General features: G+C 37.4%; 1 protein-coding gene across 1 annotated transcript; it reads right to left on the reverse strand.

Moving 5' to 3' along the window:
- Nucleotides 1-5,790: 5,790 nt before the first annotated feature.
- Nucleotides 5,791-16,626, reverse strand: tekt3 (tektin 3). The gene is made up of 8 exons (XM_055176567.2): nucleotides 16,343-16,626; nucleotides 13,451-14,045; nucleotides 11,762-11,845; nucleotides 11,307-11,377; nucleotides 10,315-10,458; nucleotides 9,361-9,583; nucleotides 7,089-7,243; nucleotides 5,791-7,005 (listed from the first exon to the last, which is right to left on the reverse strand). The coding sequence occupies exons 2-8, from the start codon at nucleotides 14,021-14,023 to the stop codon at nucleotides 6,789-6,791; spliced, it is 1,467 nt and encodes a 488-aa protein (XP_055032542.2). The 5' UTR covers nucleotides 14,024-14,045; nucleotides 16,343-16,626; the 3' UTR covers nucleotides 5,791-6,788.
- Between the last annotated feature and the right edge of the window lie 818 nt (nucleotides 16,627-17,444).

A 17,444-nucleotide genomic window follows, 5' to 3' on the forward strand; every position in this document is an offset into this window, starting at 1 on the left:
AGAGATGCCTTAGTGACAATTACTGAATCTGGGAATTTGTTTTTTAATTGGTAAAATTAGCAATTAATCTTGTGCGGGTTTCTTTGGTTTTTTGGTATTTATTTTTTTATTTTTGTTTGTGGTCTGTATAATGATTCTGTGATGTTTTAGGTAATGGAGTGAATTAAAAGGGTTTTAAAAGTCAAAAGTCTCTCTCTCTCTCTCTCTCTCTCTCTCTCTCTCTCTCTCTTTCTCTCTCTCTCTCTCTCTCTCTCTCTCTCTCTCTCTCTCTCTCTCTCTCTCTTGCTCTCGCTCTGTTTCTCTGAATCCACATGAAATTTATAGTATTGTCAAACACTGGCACCAGTGAGTCACTATGATAGCAAGATAAATTGATAAATATGATAATTACAAAAAAATCCCATTTATTTGTTTTGAATGACTGCCTCAGATATGCCCTTACAGATACTTTAAATTGCATACTTTTTGCGCCACGGTACAGTTAATGGTATAAATTTGAGTTTATTTAGTGTTTTCAAAAATCATTTTGTTTGAAGTTTAGGTGGTAGGCTAATACCATGGTTATTTGATTCATATTATAGTGCTGAATTATGTTCATATTAATGTGCCATGGTATTTACATGATACCACTCTACTATTCATTCACACTTACATTTGGCAGATGCTTTTATCCGAAAGGACTTAGGGTGCGTCTCATTTCTCTGTCTTAACCCTTCCCCTTACCCCTTCACCTCGGTTTTGCGCGTTCATGTGAGGCGAAGTGGTGTCTCAATTCTCAGTTTGATCAAGGGCTAGGGCCAAGGTGTAGGGATACATGGCCCTTGAAACGAAGTGTGATAAGGACCACACTTGAAAGAGAGGGGTAAACGTTAACGTAGGAACATCTCAGGAGAGCCGGCATCAAGACGTTTTATTGATGAACGTCGAACTGTCAAGTAGTTGCAAAAATGAAAGTAACGTTATTTTCTGCAGTTTAATTAAGATTATATTATCCCACACATGTTTTATGATACTTTTAATAAAATGTTCAAGCAGTTTTAATTGTAATGTTTTTGTTTTGAATCGCTAGTTAAGGCGCTAGCTAGCAGCTAAGTTATGCGCTATTTGTTGAGCTCCGCTCCGGCAATCGATACCACAAACTGAGACAACCGCATCTTCTTTGTTTGTCAACGCTTGTCTGTTTAAGTAGGAGCCGGTTAGCGGCAAGGGAAAGTGACGCAAACGGTAATCGAGTGCTGTCTCATTTTTTAGACGAACGATCTGTCTTACCCCTTTCCCCTTTACTCGGTTTCGAGGGGCAAGGGGAAGACGAAGACAAAGGGGAAGGGGTAAGACAGAGAAATGAGATTGGTCCTTACTGTACAGTGCATTCCAGGTACATTTGATCAGTGTTCCCTGGAATTAAACCCATGGCATTTGTTGTGAATACAATAAACAGTATGAACTGTACTGTAGCTCAGTTACTATAGTACATGTCCAATATTAGTATGTAAGCAGATTGACCAAATGACCTGGAGACAAATCCTTTGTCTAAAAATAAAAAGTACATTTTCATCACTACACTCAAAAAGAGACAAACCCAACCTTTGGATTAAAATAACACAGAAAATGTTTAGATTTGACCAACAATGGGTGAAAAAAACCCAGGATTTTGGGTTAAAACAACCTAGAATAGGTTAAATTACAACCAAACGGGTTGGGACCATTTTTGACCCAATGCTAGGTTGAAAACAACTCTGCTATTTTTAGAATGTATGCACTGTATATCTGTATTGATTTAAAACATTTGTTTGCGGTAGGAAGCTGTACACCAGAATCCTTTTTGTTTTTGGAGGATGACGTGAGATGCTACTGATAAAGAGTTGGCTGGCTGGTTGATGGTTAAAAATAAAGCTTGGTTATGCGAGGACTGTAGTGAAGACTCTGGAGTACATTCTCTGAGGACATGGGTTAAGAGTGAAGGGCTAAGGCCAGCTATTTTTGTGTCTCAATCATATGTTTAGCCGGGGAAAGCATGCACGTCCCCGGCTGAAGTTTACGTTTCATGTATACAGTCCAACATATATGTGAAGAGTGAGAGGGGGGTAGGGTACGTACCAGAGACGCTTTGCTGTCAGTAACTCTAATTATGTAATGGTGAGAGATTTAAGAACTCTGTAATGTGAAATGCACAATGGCGGAGGCTGTTTTGCATCGAGTGGGCTCTGGACTGTTCCTGGAATGGATAGAAGGGAGGACAGAAATGCTGGGGGGTGCAAACTGTGAATTTTGTCTTTAATGTGTCACTTTTTCAAGGTTTTCAGTGCACTAAAATAACTTAAAGAGACACTCCACTTTTTTGAAAATATGCTCACTTTCAGCTCACCTAGAGTTATAGATTAGATTTTTACCGTTTGGGAATCCATTCAACTGATCTCTGAGTATGGTGCTAGCACGTTTAGCATAGCTTAGCACAATCCATTGAATCTGATTAGACCATTAGCATTGCGCTAAAAATAAACAAAGAGTTTCGATATTTTTCCTATTTAAAACTTGACTCTTCTGTAGTTACACCGTGTACTAAGACGGTCAGACAATTAAAAGTTGTGATTTTCTAGGCAGATATGGCTAGGACTATACTCTTATTCTGACGTAATAATCAATAATCAATAATCCCGAAAATAGTCCCCTGCCTTTGAAAGTTACTAGGGGACTATTTTCAGCTGCTGCGTAATATCATTGCGCCTCCTGGAGCCAACAAGTACATTTAGATAAGCTTTTGGGCAAAGTTAACCGTTCAGTCAGTGGATGTGGGCGGAGGTTTGTTTGTGTGATGTCACATTAACAAAAGAATCAAAACAGCATGTCTAATAAGACTGCTTTGGTTTAATGGAGATTTAAAAAGAGGAGTGGGTGGATTTTTCATTGTAGGATTGTTGTTTTTACACATTGCAAACACACATATATGTCCAAACGCCTTGTAAAAGTGGATTTTGCATAAAATGGGCCTGTATTAAGCTTGTAAACTTTGTGTAAAGTGAAGGATTGCCCAGTTTTAGTGTTGTCTCAGATGTATCTGGACCACACAGCAACTTTAACTGTTACATACATGTAATTTTTAGCACTGTTGGCATGCTCTAATGTATTGACCTATGTGTAAAACTCAATGAGAACACAACCGTGGAATCCAACTTAAATTTCAAGCACAGCAGGCCACAATATGACTCTCATGGGCTGACCGACCCACTCTGAGGTTTATCTGTATGTTTTCTTTACTGGAAACCATGAGAACCACACTTCAGATGTGAAAAAAAAAGATGTTTAATGGTTCCAAGTTGACAGAGAAAATTGGCCAACAATTTTTATGAGCTGTCATAATTCAGAATAAAGGTTCTATAAATCCCAAAATGCAAATAATATTAACCACGGGACAATAGCCTATCCCTTCCGCAGTGAATCATGTACATTATGAGGTTAATAAAGTTTCTCTTTTAACATCTGGTCAAACAGAGTCATAGTTTGTATTAAGCAAGACATTCTTGCAATATTTTCAAGGTCAGGGTTGGGCAGAGGTGGTAATGAGGCCGGGCACTGGAATGGAGATCTCAAATGATATACTCAGACATGTTGAAATCAATCCTCCTCCTGTCTGTTTACTGCACCAAACTCTTGAGACTCTGAAGCTCACTGTGTACTCAAGATAAGACGGAGAAATACAACAACTTGAAAGAGAAAACCGGATACTTCAGAGTTTACTGATTTGTGGTGGTTTAGTTTGGTGTAGTAGTTAAATAGCAATGTAAACGTTAAGGGTTCAAGTTCAACAAAGGGTGAGCCAAGTGCTACTACTGTACATGACTTATATGCAACCCAGAACCTGCATTAAGGAAAGTATGAGTTATTGGTTAACCACCATTGTTCATGTTACAAAATTGAAAATCAGTGCAGATTAACGCTTCAATGGGTTTCTGATAAGGTAACCACTGAGGTTATAAAATTTTCCATTTCATTGATGTTCAAAAAATATAAATTACATTAAATCTCTCTGGAGTCTCCTACTTGTGTAATTTTCTCCTAAAAAAAAAATCTCACATGCCTTTTGTGCCTGCCAAGATACCAGATTTTTGCAACAACTTTATCTCAAGTGCATCTAACAAAACATACTGTATACTGTAAGCTATGGAGCAGACAGTCATTCAGTCTTAGTAGTTTGATGGGTGACTTTGTAGTGCAAGTTTGAGCACACCAGCGTGTTGTTTGTAAAAGCAAGCACAATCCCCTCTGAATCAACAAACCCAGATGCTGTCTGTATACTTAAGCGGGAGTCTGCTTGCCTTTTCCATCTGTTTTTAAAGAGCATGTTTGTATTCCAGAAGAACGTAAGAAGCGCAGATCACTGTTCTTTAGAAGACTCGAGGTTAGTGGAGAGTGAAGATCAGCCTGAAGTGGCCATCGAACTAAACAAATAAAAGCAAGGTGTTGTGTCCACTGTCTCTGCAAACTGTCAGAATCATGTCACACCCTGGAGTAAATGATCAAACCGGTTTACAGTCTTACGTTGAATAGCTGTGTGAAGGAGTTAAGATGTTTAAACTGATCCCGAAAGCCTGGTTCGTTTGCTGTACTATGCCTTGGAGCGGTTTGGTTAATCACGCCTTGGCCCGCTTGCAGAGGTAGGCTTAGGGGAACTTCCTGTTTTTTTCAAAACAATTGCATCCTATGAAATGATTTGTTTATCAGGCTTAGATTGAAAAGTGTGATGCTAACCTGGGGGGGGGGGGTGGGAACAAGTGCACTTGGGTTCAAAGCAACTGTGCCAAATGTGAGTGAGCCCTAACGCTAGAAGTATAGTTCAGTTTATACACATGCGCAAGGGAACATGTGGGTGATTCTCACGAAACCATTGAAACACCACGGCACCACGGCACTAATGATTTTAGCTTTAAAATGTGTAATATAGTAACATTATAAAGCATCAGAATTAATACAATACTGTGTTCTACCTTGCACAATGTGTGATTTCAACATAAGAATTTATAATTGTAATTTTATCTCATTTTCTGCTGAAATTCTCATTACCACAATGTGTCCGGCTGTGTTTGAACATGCGTTATGTTGTAATTTAATCAAATTAACACAAAAATATTAAGAAAAAAAATAAATGGCTGTTTTGCTAGACTACTTTAGATGACAGAAAAAATATTTACTGAATATTCATGTATAATAATAATGAAGAAAAATTAGGAAAATGATATGTCCATGCCTGATGTTCTCATCCTCCACAACACTTTTTGAGAACAGTTTAAGCACACATACAGAATTTTAATAAATTTTGATTTTGAGTGACCAAGCACATGGACCAGTTACTTCAAGATGGCTACCAGGTAAGATCATTTTTTACAGTTAAGTTGAAATATTGTCTTGTCAGAATGCTTACACGACATTTTGATTATCATTACCGCAACAGATGCTTATTAAATGTTAATTTAATTAATAGAAGCATAATACTTTGATTTTTAATGCATGTGCAGAATCTCCAAATTATGTTCTTTCAGGTTTGTCATGTCATTTTAAAAATATGTCAGTGTTGATGTTTTCTGACTGTTGCGGTAATGAGATTTTTTAGGACTGATTTTTTAAATTATGTTACAAAAAGTGTTAAATGATAAGTAAAAGTTTTTTAATTAATGTTCCCTTTTACTCCAGACTTTGTTTTTCAATGTCTGATGGGAAAAAAAGTAAATTTAAGCAATTTTTACATTTTCATGCTTGACATTTTTAAAACCAAGTTTTCGTGAGAATCACCCATGTACAGTGTGTGTGACGCTGATTTCGTCATCAAAATAGTACGCGTGCACTGTATGCGCACCACTGGATTTTTGTAACTGCTCGTACTTTGTACATGGCGTGCATGCACGTACCGGAAAATGTTGTATGGAGCCCAGGAGATGCATTGCATTTTGTCGCAATATGCATGTGTTGAACGTCTGTGTACACGTATGGGTCAAATAAACTATGCTTTGCTATGCATTGCATTCGATTGTTGCGTGTTTGTTTAGGGTACACATAAAAAACAGACTATACTCCGAGCTTAAGGTTACTTCAGTTTGCCTAACAAGGATCATCTCATTTTTTCGTTTTAAAAATTTTATGACATTCATTCTGAAGTTCCACATAATTTATAGATAAATGAATTCATTATCACATTTACACGTGCTATTACCTAATATCAAATTCTTGGTGAGGTAAAAATAGAATTGCAATCATTACTGTGTGCTTCTTCTAACAGACAGATGTCACTAAAAACAATAATGAGGGGATGAAAGGTCTTTTCTACTTAGCGAAAAACAGTTCCTAAGACTATAAAATGTAAGAAAAAAGGTTATTTAACCTCCTAAGACCTGGATGTCCTTATATGGAGACAACACATCTTTTGTTGTTTGCACCATGTTCTGTGTAACTGGAACCTGTTGTACACAAACGTGGACAATTACACTGCTTCACGTTTAAAGAATTTTTTAAATTATATTTATTGGTTCTTCCTAACCCCAAAATAGCTGGATGAAATCTGGAAAAAAAGACTAACCAAAGCTCTGGTCTTAGGAGGTTAAAGAAACTTTGAAAGGTTCTTTGGGGAACCCCAAATGGTTCTTCTATGACATTTCGGTGAAGAACCTTTTGTAGCACCTTTATAAGTGTGAAAAACTGTTACAGCTGTTACACAATTCTTGTGGTTTATCTTAAAGGTTTACATTTGGAAAGCCAAACTTGACACGGTTAAGCAAATTCAAGATGAGGTCCTTAAGATTCTAGGTATATCCGACCAAGCGAGGGGTGCTGGGAAAGCACTTTCGCATACTCATGCACTTCTCTTGATCCAGGAACAGAGAGTTGGCCTTCACCGATAAATCGTGCTCCAGGTTGACCTTCGTCTTCACCAGGTTCTGAAGAGTGTTTTCGGCCTCCATCAATCTTTCTCTTAACTTCTGAATGGTGTCTTCAATCTCCCTCACTTCAGATATCAACCTGAGAGAAAACAAGAGGCAGGAACAACATGAAATAACACAACTGATGCTATTCGATTCCTTTTTTTTTCTCGAGGACTGTACCTGTGATGAGGGTTATCCCTGCACAGTTCTACGTTGGGTCTGCGAGATCTTTCTTCCAGACGTGTCTGGGCCACTTTAAGTGGGTTCTCTTTGTCTCTCATTGCCTTTTTCAAAGCTTCAATTAGCATTTCAGTCTGGAAGATTTCCTGAAGAGTCTTAAATTGAAAACAAGACAAGAGTTGTTTGAATATTTCAATAGAGCCTGACTGTTTAACTCCAATCTCAAATTTAAACAGTATAGATGTGATCCATTTGGGACCTTAAACAAAAAGACAATCTTATTTTTAGAATTATAAAATAATATGATTATTTCAAAACCGTTTTAGTTTAATGCAATACCATGCACCCCCTCTCAAAGACCCCCACACATTTAGATGTTATCTTATGATGCACAATGATGGTTCTTTAATGGTTACCTTGTGCTTCTGATAACAGCTGTCAATGACCTAAACCTTCTGGACAGAGAGAGCCTCTTTATGCACTTCATTAAGTTTTCAACAATATACTGCAGTGTCCAGATGTTTTACTGACTACATCTTTATGCAAGACGAGAAGTATACTTAAAGCATAGTTCACCCAAAAAATGAAAATTGATATTTTGAGGGTGGTTTGTAAGCAAGCCGTTTGTGAGCCCCATTTACTTCCATAATATTATTTTATCCTATTATGAAAGTGAAGGGGGCTCACAAACGGTTTGGTTACATATCTAAACCCTAAACCGAAGCAACAATGGTTTATAAATAGAAAAAAGCAGTTAAGTAACCAATCCGTGACAATGACACGGAAAAGAAAGTCCGTGGTACGGCCAAGGAAAAATGCGGAGATCCGTGACAATGACACGGATAAATGAGCAAAATATTCGGTTACTATAGCACGGAAATTCGTGAGATCAGGTTATAAAAAAAGAAATGGGTTGTTGCTGGGTCAAATATAGACATTTTTAGTGTTAATATAAACCAACGATTGGGTTTAGCCATATGTTACCCAACCAACAACTTGTAGTGTAAAATCAAAATACTGTACAGTGGCGGCTTGTGACTTCTTTTCCAAGGAGGCATGGATGCAAAACTTGTCAAAACATTGCCATGTGTGTGGATTGTCATGTCAAAATATGTGTTCCATGCGTCATATGAACCTCTGTGCATGTCTTGTATTTTGACATGACACGTGATGCACATAGGTTCCCGTGACGCACCAAACTAATATTTTGACATGACGAGCCACACACATTTGACAGAACTCAAAATGCCTCCTCGGTTTTTACAATAATTCACAAGTTCGGCTGTCCATTCAAGCTTAAATGAACAAATGGTAAAACGACAATGGCTTGCTGTCCGAGGAGGGAACTCGAGCCCAAGATGCGGCTCGAGCTCGGAGTTTAAAAGAACCCTTTTAAAAGCTGCGTAGGGGAGATATGTAATTAATAAGGAGGAGAAGGGGAGGAAGGGGGTTGCCAAAAAGAAATTTGTCAGTTTGCAGCTTATATATTACGTAGGCCTATGTAATGATGATTGACGGCACATTTGAATGCAGATTTATTATGAAACTGGCAAAGTGATGATTCATCTGCGACGTTGGGCCACAAAACTAGTTATAAGTAGCATGGGTAAATTTGTAGCAAAAGCCAAAAATACATTGTATGGGTCAAGATTATCATTTTTTATGCCAAGAATCATTATGATTTTATGTAAAGATCATGTTTCATGAAGATAATTTGTAAATTTCCTACCGTAAGTATACCAAAAAATTTTTGAGTGAATGCAGTTGCTAAGGACTTCACGTGGACTTTAAAGCACATTTTCTCAATATTTGGATTTTTTGCACCCTAAGATTCCAGATTTTAAAATAATTGTATCTCTGCCAAATATTGTTTTATCCTAACAAAAAACATATTCATTTATCTTTCAGATGATGTATAAATCTCAATTTCCAAAAATTGACATTTTGTGGTCCAGGGTCACATATTTCAGATAAACTGAAAAGTCTAAAAATCCTACTAATATTTAGCATAGTGCATGATGGTTTAAGATAAGGTGATAGACGAGACATTGTTTATGTAATTTGACTTTTTGGCTGGTTTTGGCATTTCAGGGATTAAAATGTGACTGAATGAAGAATATAAAGTAAATACATTTTGGCCTGGTGTCACAGACAAGGCTTAGCTAAAGCCAAGACGTGCAAGTTATTTTTAGTTGGACACCTCATACGTGTGTTTTAGTTTAGGACTAGTCTGTGAAACCGGGAGATAATGTGTTTAGGATCCTGTATTTACCCTGGCCAGGTGTGTCTGCAAATTGTTCTTGGCATCCGCTGTCTCAGAGATGCGGTTGGTAAACGACACATTTACTGTGTTAAACTGGTTCCACATTTCGTTTGATGTGGTATTAAGCAGAATCTCAATCTCATCACGAAGTTTGTGGGATGCGGCTCGTTCACTCTGAGAATGAAGGACGTTGTCATCAGTGAACTTTGACCAGGTGTCTGGAAGACTTACACTGTAAGTGAAAGAAATACGATAGCGTTTTGATTAAATTATAGCATTTATACCCTACTGAAAAACCCAGCTAAGACCAGCATAAGCTGGTGAGCTGGTTTTAGCTGGTCCCCAGCTTGGTTTTAGCTGGTTTTGCTGGTGTAGGAAGCTGGTTTTGCTGGTGTAGCAAGCTGGTCTAGCTGTGTTTTGGTCACATTTTAAGCTGGTCTAGCTGCATGCTGGAATACCAGCTGGCCCACCAGCATGACCAGCTTTGTCAGGCTGGGAAGACCAGCGTTAACCACCTTAAACCAGCTAAAACCAGCTACCAGCTTATGCTGGTTTTAGCTGGATTTTTCAGTAGGATAGATCTTATAAAGACAATATTTGGGTATGAAATTGTATAAAGCGCTTAACAGAAAGGCTACATTCAAACTTGGTTTCGTAGGTAATCTCAGTTTTAGACATGCTAGGTCTTTCTGCTTTATGTAAATTTTACACCTCCCATTGACTAATGTATACAAAGTATAATATTTGCACTTTACACTGCACATTGATGTAGCATTTCATTATCACAAAACCAAAGCATTTAACTTTAAAATTATCTTTAACTTTCAAAGCAAGTAATGAAATATCCAAACTACATGTCGACTCAGTTAACCAAAGACAATTACTATTATGTTTGGGTAGGAAGAGCCACACCCTACATGTATATTAAGTCTTGGAAACACAACAACAGTGTATTAAACTCACGAGGGGTCCAGGCGATCGATTCCTCTGTAGTAACTGATTCCATCAGAAGTGTTTCTGAGATAATGACACCTGTCATCGATTCTCTGTGCCGTGACTTTATCATTCAAATCTCTCTCCAGCTCATGTTGGGCTGCACGGTTTGATCTGTAAATGTACAAATAACACACGGCAGGACAGAAACCTTGATTATCGGAATCAATGTACAGTACAGTTGCAAGCAAGCCATTTTGCTCAGACTTTCAAAACAAACCAGATTAACACGAAGTAAACCATACAGTATGAAAACGCAATCTCATGGCAATTCGTACGTATTTTACGAGATGACTAATTTGTATGTATTAAAATTCGAACATTCGTAAATTTTTGTATGATTTACTCATGGCCCCTGTGATTTTGGGGTTAGGTGTGGGTTTCGTTATTTATTTATTATTTTTTTATACGATTCACTTTGTACGAATTCATACAAATTAGCCAACATGTAAAACACGTACGAAATCCAGTAACATCAGATTAAAGGAGGGGTGCATGATTTTTGAAAAACACTTTGAAAAATGGAGTCAGGCCGAGTACGAAAACACACTTGCAGCCAATCAGCAGTAAGGGGCGTGTCTACTAACCAACATCATTGCCTGGGTTGCGTATGTGTGGGGCGGGTCTATTAAAACAAGGTCTGGATTCTATTGGGGTGTGTTTGTTTAGGTGATTTCAAATATCAACATTGGTTTTCAGAGATTATGCACCCCGCCTTTAATAATGAGTATTTAAGTACATTGCAAAAAGTAAAAGTTGGATCAACTTAAAAAAATACTTCAATTGGTAACACCTAAAATATTAAGTTGTTTCAACTAATATGTTTAAGTGAAATATGTAAGTTGAAAAAAACTTTTTTTAGGTGTAACCAATTCAAGACATTTCAAAGTTGATCAAAATTTTCACTTTTTACAATGTACGTTATTTTAGGTTTTTCTGAAAAAGCCTTTTTCGAGACTCACGCTAACTGTGCAATGGCTCTCTCTAAATGTCGTCTCATTCTCTCCTGACATGACTTAATAACCTCCACCTCCTGCACAAAAAAGCAAAAAAAAAAAAAAAGTTTGATCATCTGCCAATGACTAGCTGACTGTACATTATCTTGCTTACTTTGTGACTAACAGAAAGTTATCAGAGAGCAATAGGATAGATATAAACTAGCATGGCTATGTAAATATGGGAACAGTTAAATCAGAGTCATGGTAGAAAAATGCTGTTGGGTTTTCTCATTATTATCAAGTGACTACTGCAGACAAGACTCACTTAGTCATGTTTATTCTGTGGCTTTATGCATATACATTTAAAGAACTAGTTCACATAAGAAAGTTAGTCATGCAAGTTTGGTTGACATAAGGGGGAGTAAATCATGCAGTTTAATTTTTTCTGTGTTGTGTGTTTAGATTAAAGATAATCTCACTTTAATTAAATCTATTTCCACACCATCATGAACCAGGTCAATGGACATCCGTTTCTCCCTGTGAAACAAACATTCCTGAGCCACCTGAAATGGGAAGAGAAATAGAAATGAATAATGGACTAATATATAGAGAATCAATTTCTTTATACTCTCAAACGTAAACTTGTACTTAAAAGATAACAACCTTCTAAAATGCGTTTTATTTTACAATGTAAAACTGGCTGCAAAGCAACAAAAATGTTAATGATGATAAAATTAGATGTAATGGAACATAAAACCATAAAAGCTTGTATTGTCTATGGCAACCTCTGCATGATGTATGACATCATTGTGACTTTTTATGAGGAACTGTAACAATGCGACAACAGTACTGCAGCAGACATATCACTATGGAAATATCCTGTATTCATTCCTGAAAGGTTATGGTAGTGTTAATCTAATCCAAGATATTACAAGTCTCCATGTTTTGCAGTGTTCTCTATGGAAACAGTGGCTTACTGTGAGTCAGTTGTGTAACTTTATAAAGACAAAGATGAAACATTGAGGTCACCAGGTAGTATCTAGTGTGCTTTGTGGTCAGTGTGACTGTGAGCCTATTTGTTACACCCCACCAGAGTCTATTACCAAATGGTTTCTAACAATGGGTCACTTGACACTCTGCTGTGTGCTTTTCTAGTTACTAGTCTATTAGCTAGATCACTTTGACCCAAATAGGTTACCAACAAAAAAAAAATGCATTTGGCAGATGCTTTTATCCAAAGCGACTTACAGTGCATTACAAGGTATATATTTTTTATCAGTATGTGTGTGGGATCGAACTCATGACTTTACAAGAACACAGACGGGTGATTCTCACGAAATTAGACTTATGAGGTGTCACAAAGCATTTTGATAAAAAAGTAAATGCTATCAAAATAAGAAGCTTACAGTTACAAACATTTCTTCATGTACTATTTTGCACATGATTTCAAATGACATCATAGTCATACAAACCAATTTTGTTGTTTTTTTCCACATATAAGGGTAAAAATTTCATTACCGCAACGTGTCCATGACTGGATTTGGGTTCTGTGACATGCAAATATTTATAACTAAAACATATAAAAAATAAAAAGCTTTAGTGCATGTTATACTATAAACATTTACAGTAAAGAATCATGTGGTATTTGGTGATTCTTGGTAAATGTAGAGACAATAATAAGGAATATAAATGTGTCCAAAACCAATTTTCTCATCCTTCGCAACAATTTTCAATCATTGTTTAAGCCCTCAAGGAACTAACATTTACAAAAAAAATTGTTGGAAGTGACATAATTGACTGTGACACTCAAGATGGCTACCAGACAAGCAATTTTTTCTCTCCAGATAAAAGTTGAAATTTTGTTTGTCATAGTACATAGACAACTTTTTAATTCTCATTACCGAAACATGAGTTTGTAAATGCATATATTTAATGTAATATTATGTTGCGGTAATGGGAATTTTTAATAATGATAATTTAAAAAATTTAAATAATTCTATAGGAAATATTTTTAAATCTTTTAAAAATAATGGTTATAGTAAGTTCAGACTTTAATCTTTTATGTGCAAAAAAAAAAATGGCTTCAAGGGCTTTTTAAAAATTCTGATGCTGGACACCTTCTAAATCTGGATTTCGTGAGAATCACCCAGACTTCTTCACATACACACCTGCAGTGGGCTCTCTGTCTCGGCGAGAGCTCGTTCCAATCTCCTTTTAACATCGGTCAGCGCTGTTATCTCTGTCACCATGTTGTCGATCTCATGGTTGAGCTCGGACCTCCAGAAGCTAATGTCATTAAGTCTTTCTCCAATATTTTTACTAGTGGTCTCCTGACTTCTACGGGTCAGCTGGTCTTTATCCTGGATCAAGCGTACAGTGTCCCTCCGCAGCCTTTCCGCGCTGTTCCGGGATGATTCCGATTCCCTGTAGTTACTCTGGTTGGATTTGTACCAATCATCAGGCATGTACCGTGCGCTGAGAGCCGTCCTGTTGGACGGGTAAAACATGGTCTTGGCCCGCACCAGGTCTAGGTTTTCTCTTTGGAGGGCTGATACAGTGGGAATGGCACTGCCAGTCCTAAAGTATGAATTAGTCTTCCAGGGCATGTTTGAGTTCTGGTTGAAGGTCAGGGCTGGTTGGTGGCTTCTATAACTGGATGCTGTAGTGGAAATGGCGGGCAGGAAGTGGCTGGTTTTGGGCCGAGCGTAAGTGGCCGTCTGGGTGGATCCAATTAGCTCCATGTGTCAATCAAATTGGCCACCTCTTTGAAGGGAAAATAAGAGTTTTCTTTGGAATGTGTACTATGACTATCATCTGTAGTTCATAAGTGCATATCTGGACTGCATGTGTGTGGCTTTCTCAGACAGGAAAAAAACTGGCCTTAATATCTAAATATATAGCTGAGGGAATGTTGAACAGATGCCATATAAAAATAGAGCAAGTTATTATAACATGTAGCCTACAATAACACTGTATAATCAGTTTGTTCATTGTGACATTATATAATTGTTAGCATGTTTAATGTATTACGCTTTTATCCAAAGCAACCAACAGTGTGTACGTTTTGCATCGATATGTGGGTTTATCTTTTATTTTTGCTGTAGTGCTATTTTTTCATGCATTCAAGTCAGAGAAGCAGCAGCAAAATGTATATGCGTTCTTTGGCACCCCCTGCGGCAGGTGGTGCCCTAGGCGACCACCTAGTTTGCCTATGTCTAGGAGCGGCCCTGTAGCTATATCCAAACTATAAAATAACAAATTGAAGGTTAATGCTTATCAAATAAACAAAAGGGCTTTTAACACTGCACTTAACCCTGGGTTATCTTCATTCTGAACCCTGCTTTTAACCCTGGGTTAAGGAGCGTTTCACACTTGTAATTTAGAAGCAGGGTTAGCACTGCTTTTGCAGGGTTAACACCACATTGCAGTGCAAAACCCATGCAGTGTGAAACGAAGCAGGGTTAAAATGTTGTGACTCGATGCTTAGCAACAGACAGCCAGTCAGACACTGAAGAACACATACCTCATATCACCATCTGTGTACAGCAAACACCTAAATTGGAGTAAAAATGACATGCCAGGAGACTTAAAATATTCAAGAGAGATTTACGTTGCAACCTGTTCTGTCACTGACACATAAGTGCGAGACAAGCGGTCATTTAAAGTGACTGTGCGTTATTTTAATTCAGTCAGTTTGACATTGCTTTTTTATCCAATCATGACTGTTGACACAGCAAATATGCAAAAGCAAGTGTTAACCCAGGGTTAAGGAATGCTCAGTGCAAAAAGTCACATTATCTCTCAACCTCTGGTTAAGAATGAAAAGTGTAAAACGTCAAACAGACAACCTAGGATTCTGTCAACCCAGGATTTAGAATAACCCAGGGTTAACAATTTCAGGTGTGAAAAGCCCTAATGTGGGATAATTGTTTTAGCAGACGCCCACTATTCAATGTGCATATCCCAAAAGCAACATCGTTGGACTCTATTGGTCACTGTCGTTACCAATAGAGTTAAACAATGACCATAGTTAGCTAACTACGATTTTGGGAAACATACCCTGTAAAAATGTGGGGGGGAAATGGTAAACAGTACACAAAATTAAACAGTAATGAAGTCTAGGATCACTTGACTTGATCGTTCTTGATGAATATTTTTCCACTTTTTATAATAATTATAAAAACTATAGAATAAACGAATGTAGCGTTGGGAAATATGTTGTGTCTAAAGACATTTTAAATTAATCCAAACTATATTTTAGCATCTTTAATGTTTCCATTTGCTTAGAATTTAAATAAATAATATTTTCCTACTGAAAAATCCAGCTAAGACCAGCATAAACTGGTGGTTTTTGCTGGTTTAAGGTGGCATGCAGCTGATTTAAGCTGGTCCTCCCAGCCTGGCAAAGCTGGTGGGTCAGCTGGTCTTCCAAAACACAGCTAGACCAGCTTGCTACACCAGCAATGCAGCTAAAACCAAGCTGGGAGACCATCTTAAACCAGCTTACCAGTTTATGCTGGTTTTAGCTGGATTTTTCAGTAGGGTTGTCATTTAATTACTTAACTACTTGAGGTCTTACCTTGAGATGTTTTTTTTTTTTAATCATTATTTAAAGAGTTTCAATATATATTTGGGCTTTTTCCTTTTTCACATCATGCATTTTAAAACTTCAAAAAAGTCAGTTTGGCCAGTTTGGTTAATAGTAAAGAAATTATTAACGATCATGAAAAACACTTCAGTCAAGTCACGCAAATTTTTCACTGGCTGTGTGTGTTTTTTTTCATTCGGTATTACGTGTTACTCACGTAGCCTACATACAAGTTATTTCAGTGTCACCTCTGTAAATATTCCTGAAAAGTACTGAGGCAATAAGCAAACATTACCACCTTTTTAAATCACTGTAAATTAAACAAATGACGTTTAAATGTAAATTACAAAACTTGCGTTGCATCGTTTGATCTGGAAAATGTCCAAAATGCGCATGATGCATGAAAACCTCAACAATCTCTAAATATTTTAGACAGCCTATGAGATTAAATTAGGATGAGATCAGAACTCACCTGTTTTTGGAATCGTGCCCGTCACTCTCAGTGCTCACGCACAGCTCGACAGTCTGCACTGCCGACAGGTGTAAAATGCGCGCACCTCCAGAGCTCTTAACACCTGTGCGCATGCGCGGGGGATCAAACGGCACTGATGTGCATTATTGATAGACATGAGCTTAACCAATTATCATTCCCCGAAATAGTGTCATCAGAGCTCAAGCCAGTAGATAGCACATTCAAGACGACTGATGGATTGGAGTAACCAATAGCAACCAAACATTCAAAATTGATAGACTTTCTTTCTTTCTTTCTTTCTTTCTTTCTTTCTTTTTTTCCTTTTCTGTTTGTCTGTCCTTCTGTGTGTCTGTAACATAATCAGACTGCATGCCTTTTTGCCAGCTACACCCCCTGATGAATTATTGTACATTTGTGTCCAGTATTTGACACATGATTTAACAGTAACACAGTTCAGCGGGTTCAATGTGTTCAGCCATGGATCCCCTGAGACGGCATTCTTTTAATTTGACATTGTTGCATTATTTTATGCTGATCAATTCACTTTTAAAGATGACAGTCCTAAATCTCACATTCATAATTCACTTATTGTTGCAGAAGCATAAATTATATGCCGTACAAAGTAATGCATAACTCACAATCCTTTGTATTCAAAGCAGATGTGTAAAAGTTTCAGATGTGATGTGTTTAAGTGTTTTAGTGCTGCTTCCTTTTTCTCTCAGATTCTCGCAGCTGTGTTTCTTCTACTCTTTATAACAGTGTTTCAGTACAATAATTCAAAGAGACACCACTCATGCCACATCAATGATTAATTTTTATGCGTAATGTCTATTATTGTGTTAAATATATCTTTATCATCTCTCACACAACCCCAGAAAAACAAAACAAAACAAATTGTGGTTATCGCAGAGATCTGCCTATGCTGGACTACACCCGACCATCAAACTTAAAGCGTTTGACATTATCAGAACTGAATCTACATGCAGAAAGGTCACTGTATGTTTGTGTTTATAAGGGGAAATACGGCACATTTAATATTTCATGTGTGAGAAGGACTTGAGGTCTTGATGGAGGGGTGTGGCACATCTGTACAGGAAATGCC

The sequence above is a fragment of the Misgurnus anguillicaudatus genome, chromosome 4 (assembly GCF_027580225.2).
Source record: "Misgurnus anguillicaudatus chromosome 4, ASM2758022v2, whole genome shotgun sequence".
In the NCBI taxonomy this organism is placed as follows: domain Eukaryota; kingdom Metazoa; phylum Chordata; class Actinopteri; order Cypriniformes; family Cobitidae; genus Misgurnus; species Misgurnus anguillicaudatus.